This window comes from Etheostoma spectabile, chromosome 13, assembly GCF_008692095.1.
Source record: "Etheostoma spectabile isolate EspeVRDwgs_2016 chromosome 13, UIUC_Espe_1.0, whole genome shotgun sequence".
NCBI lineage: Eukaryota > Metazoa > Chordata > Actinopteri > Perciformes > Percidae > Etheostoma > Etheostoma spectabile.
The window spans coordinates 20,310,580-20,335,167 of record NC_045745.1 but is presented as its reverse complement, the minus strand read 5'-3'; the positions used below and the strand labels follow the sequence as shown (position 1 = coordinate 20,335,167).

Sequence of the window (24,588 nt, the reverse complement as noted above, 5' to 3'; positions counted from 1 at the left end):
CCACCAGCCTGCACAGTGGTAACAAGCCATGATGGATCCATCTCATTCTGTTTATGCCGAATTCTGACTCTACCATCTGAATGTCTCAACAGAAAGCGAGACTCATCAGACGAGGCAAATTTTTCCAGTCTCAACTGTCCAATTTGGTGAGCTCTTGCAAATGTAGCCTCTTTTTCCTATTTGTAGTGGAGATGATGTGTACCGGTGGGGTCTTCTGCTGTTGTAGCCATCAACCTCAAGGTTGTGCGGGTGTGGCTTCACAAATGCTTTGCTGCAAACCTCGGTTGTAACGAGGGGTTATTTCAGTCAAGTTGCTCTTCTATCAGCTTGAATCAGTCGGCCCATCTCCTCTGACCTCTAGCATCAACACAGCATTTTTGCCCACAGGACTGCCGCATGCTGGATGTTTTTTCCTTTTCACACTATTCTTTGTAAACCCTAGAAATGGTTGTGCGTAAAAATCCCAGTAACTGAGCAGATTGTGAAAAACTCAGGCCGGCCCGTCTGGCACCAACAACCATGTCACACTCAAAATTGCTTAAATCCCCTTTCTTTCCCATGTTGACATTCAGTTTGGAGATCAGGAGATTGTCTTGACCAGGACCACACCCCTAAATGCATTGAAGCAACTGCCATGTGATTGGTTGATTAGATAATTGCATTAATGAGAATTGAACAGGTGTTCCTAATAATCCTTTAGGTGAGTGTAAATATAGTAATGTTGACAATTTCTAGTGATAAATTATTATATAAACAAATTATTCTGTTTTATTTTGCTTTTTTGCCCATTTGGAGGCAGCGGGGACAAGCTGTGATGCATCATTAACATAAATCACAATTTTCGTGGATTTGTGTTTCTTTCCGATAGTCGTTCATTGTTGTAGCTGTCTTTGCTCTCCATTAGTCTTTGAGCTCTTTAGCTGCTAAATGCTTCGCTATGTTCCTCTGCTTGTTGCCATCTTCGTCGGTGTGCTGTTTGTTGTTCGGTAGGTAGCGTAAAGCAGTTTTTTATGATCTTGTTTTACAAATATGGCTTCCTTTCACACGGCCATGTGATCCATTTTGTTAATATAATTTTGTTAATTTAAAGCCCATCTTTACTTTTTCTCTCTGTTTTTTGTTCTTTTTACATTGTTCTAGTTCCAGAATTTCACACTGTGTATTTACATTTGAATGTGTACTTTATTGCATTGTCTTTAGGATGGACTTTTGTTATTTGAAGTGGGAGGGGTTTGGTTGAAAAAAGGTGATGTCACATGTTGCCATTCACACAAATCAGACCAGAGCAAAATGACAACTAGAGTCAAATTGTTGTGCAGGTGGGCACAGTTTGTTTTGTTGCTGATGCTGGGCTGTCTACAGAGACTGCTTTTTTGTGTTTTCTGGTGGTGTTCTGGGGACAGGCAGCTCATGGATAGTGAGGAGTTGTTTGCTGTATGTGAACACAAATGTTGTAACCTAAAACACACGTGACATCACTTAGAGCACCTTTTAATCATGAATATTTAAAGATCCCCTCCAGACATGTTATAGGCCCAATCAGCTTCCTACAATGAATGATGGTTTGGTTATTTCACATAAGATATTTATGTTTTTCTCCTTGCTTTTCTCATCAGTTTGAAATGGACAGGGCTCAGTTGGAAATATGTGATGTCACATATTGTGTTTCATAAGTTATAAAAAAGTATTTTGTGGCCACAGAGAAAACTGTTAACCTCCAGTAATGCCAGTTAAGTCAGCGTTGGTTGGGGCCGAAGACTACAAGAAGACCACGTGTAAAAATTATCTGGGGGTGTGGAGTTAGAAAGACGTGAGCTTACCAGCCCTCTGTAGCCCCAGGCTAGCGGCTCTACATTACCAGCTACTACGTAACACACCTGAATCTCCGACTAAATGATCAGCGGTCGAGTTGCAGTTAACATAGGTGCCAGGTTTTGACATTTAATAAGAATGCATGAAATACAATATCTCCAGTTTTGCTGCATCAATTTAGCTACTGTTAGGCCTATACATTGAGACTGATAATGTTATAGGAGTGCAATGCCAAAGCAGTGGAGTACCTCTTTAGTAAATAATATAAAAAGAGGTTTTATTTTTGTTTTTGTCTCCGGTTGCTACTTATTTGATAATAAATATCATAGCAAAACACTTATGTTTTCCGATTCTTTAACACACAAAATTCTTCTATAAAAGTTTGATCAATAAATTTGTCTTATCAATAAATTACAAATATGTTATCATTTTAAAAGATGTAACTGTTGGACACAATCTCTCCCTTTTTCATTTGAAAGTCCATTCTCGGGCTGCTTTTCATTAGTTTTTTTCAACATGCCCTCCTTCCAGCTCTTATATGACGTCATAGCATACGTCGCGCGGAGAGCAGAGGGAAAGTGGGCGGGGCAGGAGTGGCGGAGTGAAATGGAACACACCTGCCCTCGTTCACTTTCAGCCTAAACCATACGTATCGGCTGCCAGATGTAGGCATAGCACTACTGCTTTAAGTGTGTTTTATTGTCCATCTTATTTATGGTTTTCTATCCTTGTTTTATGTCCATTCTATGTCTTCTTATGTCATGCAAATTCCTTACTGTTCAGTAGGCCTATTTATTGTATGAAAGGCACAATCTAAATATTATTTATTAAAAGTATTATTAATGCTTTTTACATATCATGAACACCTGCAGACTCATTTCAATTAGGCTTGGTAATCAGCTGCATGAGTTTCAGATTAAGAAATTTGTAATTTGTTATTGGCAAGGAGATGAGTTTGTAATTGTGAGGCAACTATACGTTTGAGGGTTTTAGACAGAAAGGGGAGGTTGGATATAGGGCGGTAGTTATTAAGGGAAGAGGGATCCAGACCAGGTTTGACCAGACCAGATCTGTATCATGATAAATCATATCAATGCTTATATCTTGCATAAGCAGAATTTCTTCCATGCATTAGTGCTTAGGGGAGGCGAACATGGGCATGTTGAACAAATATTGAAACATAGCCTCTGTTTGTATCCTGAAAGTTTGAAGTTTCCATCACACGTCTGTCCATAAGTTTAATATTGGCGGCCGATTGTCTTCCAAACTATTCGTGGTATCGCAAAATCCTGCTTGTATGTAGGCTACACATCTTAATCTGAGATTTAAAGTGCAACTACCGTTTTTTTTTTCTTCAGTCAGGACCCTATTTTCCTATGTTTTTGTGTCTAAGTGACTGATGAGAACAACAATCTTTGACATTGGTCCAGTATGAAGCAAGATCGCTGCAGTTGGAAGTGGCAAAACAAGCAAAACAAGCTCCAATGTAAGTTAATAAGGCAATTGTCCAGCTTGTATTTACCTTCATAAATGTGCTTGTTTTGCCACTGACAGGCTCACATTAATATTCTAAGTTTCTGAAAACATTATGGAAAGGATCCCTTCAGAGATAGACCTTTAAAACGTCTTTGAGACCTTTCTGTTTAACCAGAAACTGCTCTGAAGTCATCAACGCTAAACCCACTAGACTCCATTCACATGTAAATCAGTAAACTGTTTTTAGTTCAACCAAAACTAGAGTTGTGATGGTTGGAAAAGTGGATAGACAACCTGAAACGGCTTTTCGTAGTTTTGTTTGTAGTGTATTTAGCAAACCCAATTGCAAACGTTTTCATGTTTAAAAAAAGATCTTACTTTTTAACAGGTTTGACCTAACAAATCCTTTCCATAATGTTGTCAGACACAGAATATTAATCTGAGCCTGTCAGTGGCAAAACAAGCACTTTTGTGAAGGTAAACCTCAAAGATTGTTGTTCCCATCGGTCACTAGACACAAAAACCTAGGGAAATAGGGTCCAGGTTGAAAAGAAATGGTAGTTATCCTTTTAGCTGAGCACAAAGAAACTTACCCTCTTTAGAAGCTAATGTTCTAGAGAATTTTGTGTGCTTTAAAAGTGTTTATAGTTAATAAAAAATACGCATACTTTTTCAGAACCTGTTCAAATTCAAGTTAATTTTGAACTTGAACTTTAGTCTATTGCTTCTTATGAGATGTTGTGCTATTAAGTGGTGCAGTCCACTCTCCTATTGGCTTTACCTTTGAGTGGTTTCGGTATGAAGTGTGCTGCGGCCTTGTTCTTCTTGACGTGGTTCCCCTTCATGACTCCACCCTCCTTGTTGAGTCCCAGGTACCAGGCCCGACCCGAAGCCTGCTGCCGGTACAGCATGGAGGAGTAGGTGACGTAGTAGTTCTCAAACACAGACTCCTTGAACTTACACTCCGGGGTAAAATGTTCCTGAAGCAAAGTGTGACAGATATTAAAACAAATTATAAAAGAAGACCAGATGGTGATTAAGTAGACGTGGAGAGGTGAGAGACATCAGCTGCAGAAAAAGAGCTGAGTCACAGAAGGTATGGGTTTGTAATGGAAACTGCATTAAAAAGTGTTCAATCCTTCTTCCATTCTGCCATCAGTGTATTCATTCATCAGTTAGTCCACTATTTGAATTATTATCTCGGCCGGGTCTCCTAGAACAAACTGCACCAACTTAAGACAGCTGACATTTGCATTTCCTTATTCCTGCATCTCCATAGCAACCGGCTACTCCCTTGAATACCAACCAGCCCACTGAGAGAAAGATAGTGCCCAGGTTACAGGGGGAAACCAAAAAATACAGAAAGAATTCTCTTTCTCTCTCTCATTTATTAATCTTGTATGAATTTTCCTTAAGTTTTGTATATTTGATATTCAAACAGATTAAGTATGAATACAAATGTGCTTTGTCTGTACGTATCTATAAATATCTTGTGTGTTTATTTAATATGAGATGAGAAGACGCAGAGCCTCCAGGAGTGGACGTGATGGGCCAGATATTGTAGTGGTATACTTGTCTGCCCAAGCGTAGCTGCATGGCTGTTATTACTTTAAGGTGTGGGCAATTTTTCTATTTTTCTCTGTTGGTTTTCATCTTTTAGTATTGCAGGCTTGTTTAGATTTCTGAAGTTGCATGTTATTTTTTTGTTATTTGTTTGTTATTTTATCTACACACCCTCACTGCTTAAGAGCTTAAGTGAGGAACTTAATAAACTGTGCTGCACCAACACTGCCTTCTGACAAGAACAGACATGCACAGTGGGATTGTTTGTGTGAATCTAGCTGGGACATAAAAACAAAATTCAGAATGTGTGTATAAATGGACAAAAAGTAATCTTCCTATCAAAGTACGACTTAAGGGAGATAAACAAAAAGGCTGGAGGATGATCTGATATCACTCCTGTGAAGCCACAATATCAGTAGATAGATTAGAAAGGCTCAGACTTTGGATTGTAACACCCAGTGGCAACTGATTCACAAGGCAACACTGTTGATAAAGTATTGATGGGATGACAGGATAATAATGAGACTGGTCACACAGAGCTGCTGCTTCATTACTCTACCAAGGATATTTCAGTCTGTAATCGTCTGTAACGATGAGTGTGGTGTTTCTGTGAGTGTGGGGTGACCTACAGAGGTGTAGAGAAAGCCTTCGTTGTTCATTGCCAGATAGAGTTTGGTCTGGACGCCCTGGATGGCCACCACACGAAGCCCCACTGGGATCAGGTTGAACACAGCTATGTATGCACACAGAAACCCACACAAGTACACACACGACAAACGCACACAACAAACGAATGAGCACTCACACAGGGAGCACAGAGGGGAACAGAGAGACAAATCCTCAGCAATGTCAATGTAGCATCTGGTATAAAGGCATTTAGACATTTTGCGACAAAAAGCTATTTTTATAAGGTCAGTGGCTAAGGCCACTGAATTACACCAATGATTAAGGGGTTGTTGTTAAGTTTGGAATGAGAAGGGTTAGAATTGACAAAATGCACGTAGCTAAGTAGGGTTTGGAAAACATTTGGCAGTGCAAGGACAAGTTTCATAACTAAAGCCACAGAGTCACGCAGCATTCTCGAGAACCGCTAAACAACGTCACACTTACTGTGTTACATTGGATCTTGAGCAATTCACCTTGTGTGACATAATTGCAATGCTAGAGTATACACGTCATTTGCTGGCCAGGCATGGGCCAGTTACCGTTTTCAAGGTATACTACGGTACCGTTCCTAAGGTAATGACAGAAAGGGCAGTTTAGAAATCCCCTGCCAATGTGCAGCGTGTTTTAAAAATAAAATACATTGTGTTCAATGGAAAAAAAAGTTTTTTTACCCAGACATTTCAAAATAATACATTTATAGCTGTAACTGCAATACCGAAATGGCGTGAAACCGTGATATTTTATCATACCTTCAGAATCTCATACCGGCCCATGCCTATTGCTAACCGCTAGCTATTTGAGCCAACAAAATCTTACAGTTGCATTGCTGATGCTTAAAATGTGAAATGTTTGCTACAATGTAGCATCTCCGGTCTCTCTTTCTTCATCTGTATTAGAATGTACTGGATTAATTTTGGTTAGGTTTAGGCACTGAAACTGCATGGTTAAGTTAAGGGAAAAGCTCATGGTTAGGGTTAAAATAAGTAGGTAAATCCAGGAAGTTAGCTCAGAGGGTGTGTTGTGTAGTCTGCAGAAAGACCCTTTTTTGCAGTGGGTGACAGAGAGGAAGCTTTACTGTACCCAGCATGCCATTTGGCAGTGAAACAGTTAATTGGGTTGCCCTCAATACACTACACAGCTCACAATCAATCAATCATGAACAATCAAAACTGTTTCAACTAATTGATAACTAATAACTAATTCCTACTTTTGAAGATGTAAAGAGGACATTTCCAGGCATAATGACGCTGCAAGGTTCAAGGTGCTTTGGCAATGGCTGTTTGTGTGAGTTTTACAGCATAATTTGTAAACATAACCACCTAAAGCGGTTTGGGTTCCACACTCAACACATTACACTGAGTATTCCATCAACTGTTTAAACTAATTTAAAAAGGTATTTCCAGGCATGTTGGATGAACAGAAAGCATCTACAGTGGCAACAAAATGAGTATAGATTTAAAGCTTCATCTTGTAGACATTTAAGTGTACAAGATGACAATGATACTATTTATCATATTTTGTTGTTGTTTTCCCCCCTTTCTACCCATCCACGCAAATCATAATTCATAAAATATAGTCAAAGCTTTGTAGCGGCGGCATAATTATTCCAGGCAGTTTGATGAGCCAGGCTCTCCTTTAATTACACTCATTTAGACAATTGTGTTCTTTATGACTGACTATATGTGGATATACGTGGATTATTCATTAAAACTCAGTCACAGTCGACTGATTTTACGTGGGTGGGCGTTTACATCATGTATACACCGTGTAATCATTTAATTACAGAACCCACTGCCTTTTTAGCCACATCCTTCTATTTGTACATACAACAGTTGGTGGCCCGAGAAGTAGAAGAGATTAATGCTTGATGCTGGCAACACCAACTGTGCACGGGAAGGAGAGCGATTGCCGTCTATACAACAGCAGCAGAAGTGAGTTAGCCGTTTCAATCACTCATTGTAGCCTACGTGTGTTTTTGTGTGTGAGAAAGAGAGGGAGAGCAAGTGAGAAAAAAATGTATTCACTGGATCCGTTCAAGTATCTTTTGCAATGTGCATCCTGTGGATATTCAGTTGATTTCTTTAACCAGGAAATATTAAACACATTGCCATGATATCATCTGATGTTTGGATTAAAATTAGCCACCAGTTTCCTACTTATGAACACTGGACATGTTGCTGAGAGACTGTCTGTCTGAGATTTGCCAATTCTCTCAGATTTCCTCAAGAGTAAAATTCATTAAATTGGATTTAAACTGGTTTGGATGAAAACACCAACATGAGCTTATGGGAATTAAATCAGACCTTGCTCGATGTTGAACCTTCAATATGTTACAATGTTCAAAAAGTTTTGTTTGTCTTTTTATAGGATACAAAACATACGGTAATGTGTGGTTTTCATGTTTTCTTCCTTTTTAAAAGTAAATCAAATTGAGAATAAAGACTACATACAGTATGATTCAACCTGCGCTGTCAACGTGTTGGTCTTTCACATAGAACTGGGCTGAAGTTAGCTAATTTCAGCTATCATAGCTAACATAGGGATTTATGTTGAAAACAAAAGACAGAATCAGACTAATTGGTGGTTTGGAAGTTCCAGGTGAACTGTACGGTACAGCCAAAGGCCTACTGCACTCATGTCATCATAGACCAGGTTAATTTTCAGATAATTGATACCTTCAGGCATTTTTGAGTAAAAGTTGGCAAATAGACTTTTCTAGGGGTATTTTTTCTGCTGAATCCATTTTGCTCTTTTCCAAGCTGCATCTCTCGTGTGAAACTTAGAGCGCAAACTCCATGATGACCTCTAAAATGTCAGGAAATTCCACATTTACATCATGCGCAACATCTATTAACAAGTACAGAAAGTTTTTTTTTAGGTGGATTATGTCAAGAATCCAAGAAAGATAAGCTATTCAATGTGACAGAACAGGGCCTTTTGACACTAAAAGCATCTGCAGAAAGTAGAGGAAAGCTTCACGATCCTCAACACAGGGATGCAATTGACAGGGAGTGCTTCTTGTCTAGAACACAGATGCGCCTTTTACTAGTAAAAGTAAAAGCCTTTCCAGGCTGCAAACAAAGTCTAGTGAAAACTGTGCAGATGTGGATAAAGGTGCTGGTCCAACATTGATAAGGAGTTCTGTTGTGACCATGAACTGCCTGCATGTTCTGCCAAGAAGTGAACTCAAAGGTTAGACTTGCCATGGTCTCAACAACGAACATAAGTGATTGAATATTGGAAGCCTCAAAAGATGACCAGATCCTTTCAGTCCATCTTGCTAGTGACCTCATTGCAGCAGAAGGAAGGTATCACACTACGATAGTCAAAGACTAAAGATAATTAAATCAATTTCAATCATACAATCTGCACAACCAACTCAGAAGTATTGGCTATGTGCCAATTATACAAGCTCCCGCCCATGAACTCGACACACTCAACACAGTAATACAGGCAAACTGGATGTCCAAACTGTGAAAGACACTGAATTATTTGTGTGCGAGGTATATTGCACACCCAATGTAACCAGCATGAACAAGGCAAGGGAACTCCTGTTTTTACAGTCCCGAGCTCCAGAAAGTCTAGCGCCAACCAGTAATGCACTGTCGTTTCACATCCATCGAGCACATTGCCAAACTGCTTTGTTGCGTCATACAAACAAGCGTTATGCTGTCCTTCCTCTGTCAGAGACAATGGAGTGGAGGCTGGAAGATTCTAAGCTGCTGCCCATCTTGATGTCACTTCCTGCGGTCCCAGACTACCGTTCGGAATAATCAGCTGCACCTGCGCCTCAAGATGTATGAGTGCACAATGTCTATGTAAAAAGTCTTGTCTACGTTGCTCTGCTGCATGCAAGTGCAAGACAAGTGATGCAGAATGTAGCAATTGCTGAACTGAATAAGAGAACTGCTCTGTGCTGTTGTGATCCTATTGGAGTGTTGTTGTACCATTGTTTAAATAACATTCATTTTAATATGCCATGCAGTTCATGTTTTAGTTATTATTCCGCTAATGTTGTCCAACTTCATAAAAAGGTAATTTTAGGCCAATTTTACTGTTTATTTCCTTTATCTGTTCCAAGCTGTTAGTGGTGTGACACATTACCGTGATGTGTTGTTAATTTGTTAATTTGTCTCACTTTTTAATATTCATCACCAGTCTTTCTATGAATATCTTTTGCATAAATAAACCAAAAGAAAATTTAATTTGGTGAAATTTTAGTCCGTAAACTCGTTTACATGGACATGTAAATGTTGAAAAGTGATAAACACTCTTAACATAATGTAATAGGATGATGGTTTTAAGATATAGACCTTTTGCTGCCACCAGCATGATGTTGACGTTCTTACATGGACATACTCAAATACACACAGTCTGTTGGCCAGCTTTTACTCAAAAATGCCAGAGGGTGTCACATTATCTGAAACTCAACCTAGTCTATGATGACTTGAGTGCGGTAGGCCTCTGGCTGTACCGTACAGTTCACCTGGAACTTCTAAACCACCAGTTAGTCTGATTCTGTCTTTTGTTTTCAACATTCTGTCTGCTGTTTTTCACATAAATCCCTATGTTTTGCCAACTTTTACTCAAAAATGCCTGAGGATTTATATTTAGGAACATTTGTGTGATTTCAACCTGGTGAATGGAGATGAAGGGCTATTCACCAACTGTTCTTCTGGGTTATGGCTAGAAACGATCTGTTATGTAGAGTTTGTGCAAAGAGTTGAACTACGTGTATTTCCTACATTACCCAGTCCCGGTTTCCTCCACAATTCTTGCACATTTCTCCCGATTTATGATACATTTTCACACCTTTCTAAAACGTGTCAATATTTTGTAATTGACTTAGTACTGTAGTATTGTTGCGACATCCCTAAAATGAGTCAAGAAATGTATCAGTAGACTAATCTATATAGACAATAATGGTTAGTTGCAGCCCAAGTTGATTTTTTAAATAGACAAATTAAGAAAATCTGTGGATATGGGCAAATTTGGATGGCCAGTATTCTTTATCTGCACATGCATAAGCTAGAGTTATACTTACCATAGGTGCTGTCTTCATCCTTTGTTCCATCAATAGTGCCATCAGGCTGCATCTGCAGCTGGAAGCCCTGGCAATTGGAAAGCCTGGTCACAATGCCCTTTAACTGGGGCTCTGAGAGGGGCAGAGGAGAGGACACGCATTAACTGTATTCACTCCTTATCACGGTCAAGTCTTCACAAGTAACACATCCAGCAGTCTCCAAGAAGCTGGAAGTATAAGAGGAAAAGATGTTTACATATCCAATCGCTGTTGATCCCTGACCCCAGGAACATTGTTGCGTACATATTTAAAAGAATAACTCGGATGTAGCATAACAGGAGTAGCTTAAGCTCTGCCTAAATTGGGATCCTGTTTAAATGAAATCTCCATCAACTATCACAGACACATGCTGCTACAACACTTTGCAGCAGGACAATGCAAAATTGTTCACATGATGTATGTGTTGTCATGCAACTGGATGAATTCTTTAGCCAGTGCCAGAAGGAGACTATCCAGAGGGTGACGAATGATGAAGGACCAGCCTCAGTGATGAGAGAAAATGGTGTTGGTGGTGATGATAGTAATGATGCTGGTGGTTGTGAAGATGGTTGAGGTGGTGGTGCAGCCCCCACTCTGACCTGGTGGTCGCTTTCTCTTCCGTTTCTTCCTTGATCCAAACAATTTGACACGCGAGAACACGTTAAGCTTGCTCTGCTTCTCGTTTGTGCCCTTGCTGTTGCTCGGGCTGCCGCTGCCGCGACAAGCGTTCGCCTTCTCCCGCTCCTTCGCCTGTCGCTTCTGACGGATCAGGGAGTTCGCGATAGCCGCTGCCCGTGACATGTTCTCTCGGTGAAGTGAAACACGGCTGTGGGTCCAGGTTGGGAGGGATGGGGTGTGTTCACGGATAAGTCGGTGGGGGTGTGTGGGGTGCGGGGTGGGAGTCTACACCACCCACCGCTCAGTTCGCATCACACACCGGTCGCTGCAGTCTCGTGATTTTAAAAAGCATCCAGAATCCTCCATCGCTGCGTCCGGGCGCTTCGTGGAAGTCCTTAAACAAACCCCTGTCAGTGAGTGAGCGTTAACGACGCCGCATCACGTCCTTCATAGGGAACAACTGAGTGGCAAAAGCTGTCTGAGTGAGTCCCCCTCAGGTGATTCTTCTGGCCGTCTCCAGAGAGCGTGAAGGAGGAAGAGGGGTTGCGTGAGGATCCGGTCCGGGTCAAGGTGGCGAATCAACAGCTTTTAAACACCGGGGGTTGTTGTTGCTCACTGCAGCTGCTGCCTTCTGCTTTCTGCTGCTGCTGCTCCGCACTGCTCCCCCGGCGGTGCTCCGCTCTTCGATGCAGCAACCGGAAAATGTTTGTCAATGAAACGGCACGAGCCGTTCCGTTCATAAAAACTGCTGCAGCCCTGCCCGCCCCGAGGAAGAAGAACGAATAAGGGGTGTGTGTGTGTGTGTTTGGGGGGGGGCAGCATGTGTGTAGCCTACGTGTGTTTGGGACGGGGACGGGGGGGGGTAGCATGTTTGTATGTGTGGGGAGGGGGTCGAATGGCTTTGGAGTGGACAGCTCTTCTTCATTGGACACCTGTAGCCCTGAGCCCCACGTGGCATGATATTTACATGATAGACCGAATACTGATGTGTGATAGGCAGGGAGATTGGCTGTGGGAGAGGGAAGGGAGTGGGAGATAGATTGTAGGAGGAGCGAGGAAAAAAATAAACTGCGAAATAAGAGAGAAAAAGGGGACAGGCATGTGAATTAATTAGAGGAGGGATAATGGAAAAAGGGGGTGGAAGGGAGAAAATGGGATATTGAGTGAGAGAGAAGCTTGTAGATAATACACAGCCTACAAATGGATGGGGAAAAGAGAGGAATGACAGAGAGCAAAAAGAGGGAAAAAATGAAGAATGGGAGAGAGAGGCCTATACAGTAGGCTATTGGTTGTGTGAGTGGTAGAGAGAGTAAGGGCTAGAGAGAGAAGGGAAATATATATTAATATGAGTAGGCATGAGGAAATAAAGCACAGAGGATGAGAAAAGGTAAATGAAGGGACAATAATGGAATAGAGAGGTGTGTGTGTGTGTGTGTGTGTGTGGGGGGGGGGGGGGGGGGGGGGGGGGGGGGGGGGGGTCTGTGTCTGTGTGGAGAAAGGAGGGGCTCATCTTATTTTGGTGCAGAGGTTCACCACTGCTGCCGAAAGACTGCAGCGTGCAAGGAGGTGGTGAATAGCGGAGACAGCGCTTCAATACGGATGAGCTCTGTCCTTTCTCTAGATGTTCCCTTTGCATTTGCACCAGAGCAGAGGCACACATGCAGCAGTAATCAGCCGACATCTGTGAACGTCGACTGGCCGCAGGCAAGCCCAGCAGGAAAACGGATGCACAGCTGTCTGCGGCAGATACAGGCTGCAACGGCGCATGGCAACTGAAACCCCAACCAGTCTCGAAGAAGAAGAGGCAGTTGACAAAGAGTGGAGGTCGACCTGTGGCACCAGGTGCAGAGCAGCAGGCACAGATGCATGCTGTTTGCCAGTGGAAAATGTTGTGAAATCGATGGCTGGAGAGCAAGAGGATGTGGTGAGCAGGGAATTACAAGACTGATGAGGAGGAAACTTGGCAGAGGAGGAAACTCGGTAAGCAGTAGCCTGTTGTGAAAATAAGCTAGTGGGTGGAGGAGAAAGTGATGGACTGTGGACAGATACTGGTCAGGACCTGGTCAGTCACTGAATTGAGCCTTTAGCCTGTCCTTGACTGAAGCAGTTGCAGTTACATGGCCGTCAGGTTAGGTAAGACACTTGTAAATGTATAGATAAATATTGTGTAGGTGTTAGCATACAGCTCAACCCACATGCTGTGCATTCCATCATAGAGACGCCACTTCAGCCATAAAAACATTTCATAACCAAGCTGTGAGCTCATCTCAAAATATGAAAGCAAATGCATACAACCACTGTAATGAATTGACTGAAAGCTAGGCCTTCATCTTTTATTTATGAGCTTCTTGCTTTTAAATCCGCACCACGTGCCCCTAAAAGCAAAGGCCACACAAACTATAGTAACAAAATGTAACAATACAAGCTGCAGGACAAACAAACCAGATTCAAGGTGCCTCTGAGGAACATTAATACCACAAACTCTCCCCCTTTAGTCTTAAATCATCACAATAACAAATTGGAATGTTAAATGAAACACATCAATCAATAGAGATTACCCATCAATGGAAACAACTAAGCAGTTTAATAACACAGAGGGGAGAATTAGTAACAGTTTTGTTTTCAGGATAAAAAAAATCCCAGTGAAATAAATGGATAGCATAGAGTATTTTCAGAATAAAGTCTATATAGATTGTTGCATACACAATCACATTCCCAAAGAAAAAACGGGGTTTAAAAGATACATTTGAGATGTTAAATCTTGTTTCAATTATATGGGTAAAAGCCTGTTTGGATGGAGATCCGTAGCGCCCCCTACTGGCAGTAGAATTGACAAAAAAAGTTGGGAAGAGGGAGTTAATCCTGACGGACAAAACTACAGTATATTTACAGTATATTTACAGTATATTTACAGCAAATATCCAGAGAGAGCCCTTATGTGTGTGATTCTCAGTCTAACCATGAATGCCAGTTAGAGTATGATAAGTAACCCAGCAGCACGCGGCAGTGTTCATAATAGAGTTAAACACTTTGCAGCACACCACTGAGACCTGTGACACATGTTCACAACGAATTTGTGTATATGTGTTTTGGACATTTCCGTAAAGGTGCTATTTGGTTCATCTTGTTTAAGTAGAGGAAGTAAGAAACCACCCTGCAAGCCGCAATTTATTTTGCATTTCCCAACTGAGACTTCTATTAAGTTCTAAAATGGTTTGAACGTTGGAGTTGTGAAATAAATAAAATACCGTGAATTATGAATGTTAATAAATTGGTGCATGTATCTAATGAAACGGTTTGTTCAGTGATTGTTCGGATCCGAGGGGCGCGCCGGGCGCGTCTTTCAGCACCACGGACAGCGCTTCAAGTTTTGAGGCACAAAACACACCTTTCTCCATAGCAAAACTAATCGAATTTTTTCAAACAACTTTATGAAATCGAAAATTTAATATTTTAAAAACCGCTTAAAACAAAATGTATCTGTAACATCAACATGAGCACCAAGACGGTGTTTTAGAAAAGTCCCTTTAAATACTTCTGTCGACCTTATCGTTTTATCCTTTCTCCCCTATAACAGTCTATTCCCGAAGCATGTTATACACAAACTGCCGATTTGTGTTAATTTTCGTACAGGTCTTTTTTTAAGAATTATTAGGTTATGTGCGTATAGGCTGGGTCAAATCTCGTTATTTCAGGCCGAGTCCTACCTGAGGTCGATCGGCGGATAGGGAAACTCATCCTGCGCCCGTGGAGTTACGGAGCCTTGTGCTCATGGCGTCTCGTACTTCCTGTTGTGCGCTGCTCGAGGAAAAGAGCAGGAACTACTGAAGTTCAAACCAACGAATTCTCCACGGCATTGGATCCATTAAGGCCGCGCACATGGCGTTGACGGGAGATCATTACAGAACATTAGAGGCCATTAAGCCGTTGGAACCGGTCATTAATGATTCATCGCAAGGCCCCGCTGATCTGGCACAATAAGAGAGTGAGGGAGCCAGTGTGTGCGTGTGTGCGTGTGCGTGTGTGGGTCTGTGCGTGTGTTTGATCCAGTAACTCCTAACTTTAACCAGACTCCATAAAGCCATACATTCTAACTAAATACCTAAACCTAACAGACATGTATTTCCCTTTGCCGCCTTGCCATGACACAGAGCTGGATTGAATTCAAACAAATAAGTATTCCCAGCAACAAAATAACAAACCAGGTAGTCCCTTCCCTCAAACTATTTATAACCTAAACTATTTCTCTCCCACAAAATACCTTTAATTTCTAGTATCCACTCCGTAACCAAATATATTGAGTGGAATTTTTGAATTTTTGTTATAACCTTGGGAAAAAGTAAAAACCAGCAAAATGTCCTTGATTCCAGGATATATTTTTTTAAATAAAACACACCTAATGGCTTTGTACTGTCCTCAGTGGGTCTGCAGGCTATCATATATGCACATGCACTAAGCATATTATATATATATATATAGATATATATATATAATATATATATATATATATATACACTCACCGGCCACTTTATTAGGTACCCCATGCTAGTAACGGGTTGGACCCCTTTTGCCTTCAGAACTGCCTCAATCTTCGTGGCATAGATTCAACAAGGTGCTGGAAGCATTCCTCAGGGAGTTTGGTCCATATTGACATGATGGCATCACACAGTTGCGCAGATTTGTCGGCTGCACATCCATGATGCGAATCTCCCGTTCCACCACATCCCAAAGATGCTCTATTGGATTGAGATCTGGTGACTGTGGAGGCCATTTGAGTACAGCGAACTCATTGTCCGTTCAAGAAACCAGTCTGTGATGATTCCAGCTTTATGACATGGCGCATTATCCTGCTGAAAGTAGCCATCAGAAGTTGGGTACATTATGGTCATAAAGGGATGGACATGGTCAGCAACAATACTCAGGTAGGCTGTGGCGTTGCAACGATGCTAATTGGTACCAAGGGCCCAAAGAGTGATAAGAAAATATTCCCCACACCATGACACCACCACCACCAGCCTGAACCGTTGATACAAGGCAGGATGGATCCATGCTTCATGTTGTAGACGCCAAATTCTGACCTCCATCCGACTGTCGCAGCAGAAATCGAGACTCATCAGACCAGGCAACGTTTTTCCAATCTTCATTTGTCCAATTTCGATGAGCTTGTGCAAATTGTAGTCTCAGTTTCCTGTTCTTAGCTGAAAGGAGTGGCACCCGATGTGGTCTTCTGCTGCTGTAGCCCATCTGCCTCAAAGTTCGACGACGTGCGTTCAGAGATGCTCTTCTGCCCACCTTGGTTGTAAGGGGGTTATTTGAGTCACTGTTGCCCTTCTATCAGCTCAAACCAGTCTGGCCATTCTCCTCTGACCTCTGGCAACAAGGCATTTCCGCCCACAGAACTGCCGCTCAATGGAGTTTTTTCTTTTTCAGACCATTCTCTGTAAACCCTAGAGATGGTTGTGCGTGAAAATCCCAGTAGATTAGCAGTTTCTGAAATACTCAGACCAGCCCTTTGGCACCACAATCATGCACGTTCAAAGTCACTCCAATCACCTTTCTTCCCCATACTGATGCTCGGTTTGAACTGCAGGAGATTCTCTTGACCATGTCTACATGCCTAAATGCACTGAGTTGCCGCCATGTGATTGGCTGCTTAGAAATTAAGTGTTAACGAGCAGTTGGACAGGTGTACTATAAAGTGGCCGGTGAGTATATATATATATATATATAGTAACCACACTGAGAGCAATGCTGCCAGTCCAGAATTACACACAGTCTACATGACCACACAGTCAGTCCCTCTATATTATTAGACCTTTACATTGTTGTGCTGTTACAGTGCTTCCTGGGAAGCAGCCTGTTAAAACACAACAGCATCCATATTACTGAGATGACACACAAACTATTACAGATTGCAGAGTGTCTGTTGCTGCATATACTGCAGGAGCCTGTAAAAGCCATTGAAGGCAGTGAGGCAGGATGTTGCTGGAGAACATGCACGCTCAGCAACTTGGAAAGTAAAGCTAATAGAATAAGAAACATCAAAGTTATCCAAGAAAAAAACATTTGATAGAAATGTGCTTCTCATTCTGTTTTTCAAAATCTCAGAAATCTGTTTTTGCTCCGCAATCCTGCCATGGCTTCCTGGGATGAGGAAATTATTCGATTAGATCAAGCAGATGAACGGATCACTGTGTGTCAGATTTCTTTTCATTATTTATTTAATTTTATTTGTTTCACCTGAACTGGAATACCATTCTAGCATTAAACCAATTGTATCACGCCTCCCAAAATATCCTCGTAGCCTTGGCCTGAAATAGCAAGCCACAAAGATGCCAGCAGTTAGGACTACGTTTTTGGCAAATGTTCCTAAGTCATCCACCTGGGCAGGTTGCCAGTGTCCAATCACTCTTGTCCATTCAAAAAAAGAAACCTCTATTAAGCTCCTCTCGGTTTCAGCCATCATTCACTACCAGTGATTCATATTATCAGCCACTAGATGGTGCTGTGTGTGTGTGTGTGTGTGTGTGTGTGTGTGTGTGTGTGTGTGTGTGTGTGGGTGGGTGTGTGTGTGTGTGGTGTGTGTGTGGGTGTGTGTGTGTGTGTGTGTGTGTGTGTGTGTGTGTGTGTGTGTGTGTGTGTGCTACAGAGACAAAGTTTTGTTCCATTAAGAACTACCAATACATCCTAGTCGGCATCACATTTCTACTTTCGTCTGTACTTCTAAACTGCCAGGAGTCCCAGTTTATGACAGACCTCATCTACTGTAGCTATGGCAAAACAATATTTTTCTATTAAAAAGTTTGATTGATTGACACAAATTGGACTAGTTTGTCACCAGGAGCAAGACATTCTCACCAATGGGTACCGTTTGTATGATATTTTATGAAATTACAGCAAGGTATGACACAAATGTTCCACTTTTTTCATGACGTAACACACTGAAAAGGTAAATAACGTTAATTGTGAGCAGGAAGTTTTGTTTTTATTCATGCAGATATTCCAGAAAGTTGTTGGTGACATCACTACATCAGTAAAAGAAAATGTGGTTCAGTGGTTTATTGGATGGGTCTTAATTGCTGTGCAATGTTGACCTCTGCTGCCTGCCTTATTGCTGGGTCACAATGAGGGTTAATTAACAATAGTGTCTCTATGGTGAATCCTCTCCTGCTGCCAATTTATGAGTCCGCACACGCACACACACACACACACATATAGTTTTAATTCACATTTATAAGCCTAATCTCTTTAAGAACAAGATGTTAATGAGTTTTTGTTCTATCCAAACGTAATCCTTAATGCCACTATTATAAAGAACAGAACAAGGTGGCATATAATGCTGCCTGTCTGTCCACCCGAGGGGGACTGAGTCATTGCTCAAGATATTTTAGTCAAAAGGTACATCAGACGTGATGTGTTTTTCTGCGATAGAAAGAGCAAACGTTGCTGGAGTCGTTTGACTCTGTGTTACAGTATGTTGAGCAGCTTTAAACGAGTCACTGTGATGAATGTGGCCTGAGGAACGGTTGCAGTAACTTGTTCAGTAACAATTTTATTTTATTTTTTTATAACTCATACTGTTAGTATAATTATACACGTGGCTAATTGTTACTTTCATCATTAAAATCTAATTCAAAGTCATGATATAGTCCAGCCATTTGGGAGTGATGCTCCTTTAGTTCAGGCTTCCTACACACTGAGCAAGAGCAAAGAAGGACATGTGTACTGCATGGCGCTTCAACAAATATGCTTACAATTTTCCGTTTTATTGGAACTACTATGGTATGTGTTGAAGTTGTACGGGGCAACATTGTACTGAAAGGTTTATATTTGGTGTCACAAAGGCAGAATTTATTGCAGGACTGTTGCATTGGAATCCATTTTAATTTGCAGGGGTTATTATTGTTCTGGTCTCTCAGTGGATAGATTATCTTATAAATTACCCCTTCTTGTTTATTGGCTTGGTTTTATATGCTTTCTTGTTTATTAATTTGTTTGCTTTGTAACCATTGAAGGTGCTTTGTGAGTAAAGGTTACCATAAATTAAGTTTTACTATTCTGCCAACAGTAGTCCGTTTCAGTTCAACATGCCATTGCTATTGCAACCCCTACTGGCACATTAGGTTCCACAGCCGCTGAAATTGCCGTCCACACCAAGAACAGCCCTTAATCCAACCTTTTGTCAGATCTGTGAATGAGAAAATAGTAACTTCTTGAAGCATCATTAGGTACTCATTTTTAACATTTTCTGATTTGTTTGTTGGTTCTTAATTTGTTAGTTTGTTTTTCTGTAAAAATTAAAACGCGTCCTCATCCATAAGGGAAATAATACGTTGATTGCCAGTGATTCCCAAAACAACATAAATTATTGTTCTTCTTAACACCGTGAAAAGGCCACACGGTTGTTTTAAACGCGTGACCGTAACACGTGACTACAGTGGAAGTTTTAATCACGTGATTAACACTGTAAAAAAGAACTAGTTAAGTTTCAGCAAGAAAAATACTTCAGGGATTGGCTTAAGGTTAGTGTTAGGGCCCCTTAAGTAGAGGGCATTATAAACTGCTTGCACAATCTAACTTCACAGTTTTATATCTATGGTTTCTGCCTCCAAAATGATTGGCCTATCCATCTCCAACCTTTCACACCTCAACAGCAAAGTCATTACATGCAGAGCACACACCATAGCACATGAGCCCAGGCACCCCCTCAACCCAGTCTTCACACTGCTACCATCTGGCCGTAGATACCAATCCCCTATAGGACATCCATCCATACATCCATATATCCATCCATTCATCCATCCATAAATTCATCCATTCATCCATAAATAAATCCAAAAATATACTCTTCCCAGGAAGACCGTAAACATGTTGTTGTTGTCTTCCTGGGAAGAGTATATTTTGCCCAGAGCAAAACCAACATTTTAATCCAGTATTTCCACAAAACTATAAACATGGCTTCCTTGTTCTCTCCTTTCTTGTATGATATGTCAACAAATTGTGTCAAAGATCTCGTCAATCTATCATTTTTTGTTTAAATGTACTTAAAGGCACAACTTTTAGCAAGCCGTTTCTAATGCCCGTATTTAGCTTTTTATTTTTACTCTTGTGGACTCTGGATAACAACATTTATTCCTGTATTAGGCTACTTTCTATGGGGACATGGACAAACACGTAAACAAAAATATTGTTTAAATAAGAAAGAAAATTAACCAAATACTTGATTAAGTTACTGTTTTTATGCATTCTGTAGAAGACAGTAGCATGACAAAAATCCCTGCACGCTGCATCTGTCTGCTTTTTTTTTTTTTTTTTTTTTTTTTTTTTTTTTTTTTTTTTTTTTTGAATGAATGAATACAGGTCTCATGCATAGATTATGTGGGCAACTAACCTTTTTTGTTTCCACGGAAATGATAGTTTCCCAGCTTCCTTTGCGGTGTATCGCGCGTGATTTTTTTTTTTATTACTGTAATTTGTGTGCGCGCGTTGCTGAAATCCCATCTGAGACCCAGAAACCCTTCTGTGGGGGAGATGGTCTGTATGTCAGTGCTTTTATAATATAGATACTGGATGTTTCACCTTGAGCACAATGTAATAAACATCATGTCTCCTCTGTTAAAGCGGTAAACTGACCCCTAGGCGACATAGAAAACATGATTACAACGTGCCAACATCAACCTCTTTTTTTATACACAATTGCATTTTCTGAAGGGGGTTTCATTGCCTATTTTAAAACATACGTCCAACGATATCTTAAAGTAGGCTAGTTATTTTCAGTTTCCCTTTTTTGTGGAGGGAATAAGTGACGAGCTGTCTCAGCATCGTCACAATACCAGATATTTCCACTTTATGCTCACAATAAAAGAAAAAAAAAGGCTTGTAATCATCCACATCCCTCTTTGTATCAGACTCGTGTTCGTCATCACTCACCTTTGGCGGCATGGTCTTTATACTCCTTGCTCTTCGTTTTTCCGCTCATGGAGCACCGCCGCTGCTGGTTGTTGAGTCAAAGTTCAGGTGTCAGATGCAGGCTCGCCGTTTTACTCTTCCATCCTCGTCAGATTTCTTTACTCCACACACTCGCCGGTAGCAGTCCAACTCTCGCAGTCCCTCTCCGCCTCTCCACAGTCCGAGTCCGGCTCAATCTGACGACCCGTCGCGCTTTTAAACGCCGACACACACCGGCAGCAGCGCTCCCGAACGTGCGCGCGCAGAATTACCCTCGCTCGCGCACATTGAGAGACAAAGAAAGATGTGACAAATATGTACACGCGCAAGGCAATACAATTCAAACATCCTATAGGGATGATTTTAATAATTGAAGTTAGCCTACCAATTAGGCCTACTAACCGGCTCCATTTATAAAAGGTTTATAAGCTGTAACTATTGGCTTTATTAATGGTAGATACATAATGCTTAATTATAGGCATAGATCTCTTATAATAATAATTTTTTGGGTTCCCAATGTGGAAAATCCTCAACAATAAAGTATTAACAGGTAGGCCTACAACTGCAGACTTGATAGCTTGTCATAATAACATGTATTGTTTTATTTTATTTATTTATTTATTTATTTATTTGTGACAGCAATGTTTTCTGATGGCATATAGAAAGTGTGAAATGTATGGCCACTATTTATTAAAGACCATTTATTGGAAAATGAGGGACTAATATCATTTACTAATGCTAATAAGCCATTAGTAACTCATTAATGATGAAGTCTTACTAAGATTTGACCAGGTATAAGTGATACCTCCAGTTATAAAGATTAGTAGGGCATATAGTTCTTATTAATGGCTCATAAGGTATTAGCATTAGTAAAAAATAAATAAATAAATAAAGCTGTTAGTTACAGTTTGTATAAACCCTGTTAGAATGTGGTACTGGATTGAATAAGAAACAATTATAATCATTATAAACTCATACAATTACAGACAATCAGAAAGTCCTAGCTACTGAGGTAAATGAAACAGATTCTCCTATTTGGTACAAGAGGATGCACATCTCTGCTCTCACAGACTTAAAGTCACAATGTCGTTTTCAATCTGATAAATGCAGATCCACTTGCAAACTCAGCAAGCTTTACACTATGCAAATCAGTCAGTTCATTGATTATTCAATCAATTTGTGCTTTTTTTTATCGAGGCAGAAGTGGGATACACTTTTTATCTTGTTTCTTCCCAGTGTGTTTTAGAGTATCTGAAGTCTTTTACTGACATTTATACAAGACAGAGTCTCATGCTTACGTTATATAATGTATTTTGAGGTGCATACAGGTAAAAATAGAAAATAAAATAAACAAATTGTAACATATAATAAAATATGAAAAGTTCATATATAAATGAATTTTAATAAATGCATACCATAACCCCCTAAAATACTGAACACAGCAAAAACAAAGACTTAACATAAAATTAAATATTAAATTGCAACAATTTCTTTTCTTTCTTTTTTTTACTTTGAAAAGAAGTGAAATCTATCTCCTCATTGAGGCCTGCTGGTTTACCAGATTTAAGTCTCTATCCAAGAGCCTGTCTCTGGAACAGGTTCCTCTTAGAGTTTTCTCCTCTGTGGGTTGCACTGATTTAATATATAGTGATTATATCGCCATGCACTGCATATCTTTTAATAGAACGATTTGCACCAATGAAGTATCTTGGAATAGATTAATTTCCCTTAACTGAACCCTAACTGAGGCACACATGTTCATGCTGTTTTTGAATCCTACTCACAGCATACATCGCCCCGTCTGACATGTGTTTCCGACTCTTGTACTATAACAGGTCTATGACGTCAAGTTGTTGTCAAGGCTTTTGGACTCCAACTACTAAATGAACCATCAGACAAAAGCACAGCTGGCCCTCTGCTAGGGCCTCCCCGCCAGGATTACTGGTCTGAGACCAGCTGCTCTATTAGAACAAAAAGTGCCACACATGACTGTTCCTGTTCCCATTAGTAGAACCCACACTCAATAAAAGGCTCCCAAAAAAGTAGAAACCATACAAACAAACAGAGCCCTTATTTGCAACATACTTGTAAAATGAGCATAATTACTTGTTTGACTATGTTTCCATTAATGTATAGTTCTTAAACACAGTTTGGTAACCATCATCTTTTTTAACCTTCTTGGTGTAACATGTGCATAGGGTTAATTAAATTGCGCTAAATCAGATTATAACAGATGAAGTGTCAAGTATAGAAGAGGTGTTTAATTATCTGCCTCTGAAATATGTTCCTGTCATTGGTGAATTATCCCTCATTTTGTCATTACTATTACTTGTCAACACAGTGAAAACCTAGAGCCTGGAGCTAATTTAGAAAAACCTGACAAATCCTCAGTTACATGAGTCATATTTGCTCTGTAACTTGACAATCATATATTGCTCTCACTGTAAGCTGATCTGAGTTCAGCAGTACAACCTTCAGTATTGATAAGGAGGGAAATATTGACCTCATGAGTCATACACTGGCTCGTAAACAGCTGTGTGGTCACACTGGGAAGGAGAGAGGACATTTCTTTGATTGATCAGAGGGTGACATGAAAAAACAGGTTGATCCCAGGACTGCTTCCTGTGTCTTCCTCACCACACCATCTCTGCGTTAACAACATTGGATAGATGACAAAAGGGACTGCTGATGCTTTAAGAGTTGAGCAAAATATAAAAGGATTCTCAGAAGTCCTTCTCAAAGTCTCAGAAAAGCATACAATATGTCAACAGCTACGTGTAGTAAACTTAACAAACCCAACACACCACACAATATTGACCAACAAATAATTATCAAATTCATTGTCAAAACTTCCCATACTTAATTGCTAGCCATGATTTCACTTGCTATGTGCATCCTTTTTTTTTTTTTTACTATAAATTATTTTTTTCCTCTGTCTGTTCATAATAAAGACAATCAGATTATATAAATGTGGATCTGAGCGGTCATGTAATAATACACAGTCTGGATGGGATTGTGCACACTGGGGAACAAGCTTTTTAAGCCAGCACGCTTTTCCTGGATTAAACCCACTTTGCCCTGCTTCTCTCTGTGCGTTTGGATGTGAGAAGCTCTCCATCAGCGGCCCCGTCCTCCAATGCTGAGCTGCTGTTAACAGAGGAAGTGGGCAGTGGTGGCCTAGGGGGTCAAGAAGGCAAGCTTGGGACTGGGAGGTTGCCTGTTCAAATGGCAGGATCAAATCTGGACTTGGAAGTAAAAGAGCAGTGCTTGTCCCTCCCTCTTTACCACCACTGCGTGCCCTTGAGTAAGGCCCTCAACCCAAAACGATCCAGAGACTGGGGTTGTACTGGGCACTGTACTTCCAGGGATGAATGTGTAACTGTGTGAATGTGACAGGTTGTCATTGCAAATGAGAAATTGTTATCAATCGATTTACCTGGATA

The 24,588-nt window shown here is 40.6% G+C and overlaps 1 protein-coding gene across 3 annotated transcripts in view; it reads right to left on the bottom strand.

Moving 5' to 3' along the window:
* Window positions 1-21,391, bottom strand: part of fgf13b (fibroblast growth factor 13b) — a 23,554-nt gene extending 2,163 nt beyond the window's left edge. The window contains exons 1-4 of one of the 3 annotated variants that reach the window (XM_032534110.1): window positions 21,128-21,391; window positions 10,562-10,672; window positions 5,481-5,584; window positions 4,070-4,268 (exon numbers count right to left, since the gene is read on the bottom strand). In XM_032534110.1, coding sequence (XP_032390001.1) covers window positions 4,070-4,268; window positions 5,481-5,584; window positions 10,562-10,672; window positions 21,128-21,176 — 463 coding nt within the window. In that variant the 5' untranslated portion in view covers window positions 21,177-21,391. Of the gene's footprint in view, window positions 1-4,069; window positions 4,269-5,480; window positions 5,585-10,561; window positions 10,673-11,178; window positions 12,003-14,904; window positions 15,128-21,127 lie in introns of those variants that run through there. The other 2 variants (XM_032534111.1, XM_032534109.1) reach the window with 2 other exon arrangements.
* Between the last annotated feature and the right edge of the window lie 3,197 nt (window positions 21,392-24,588).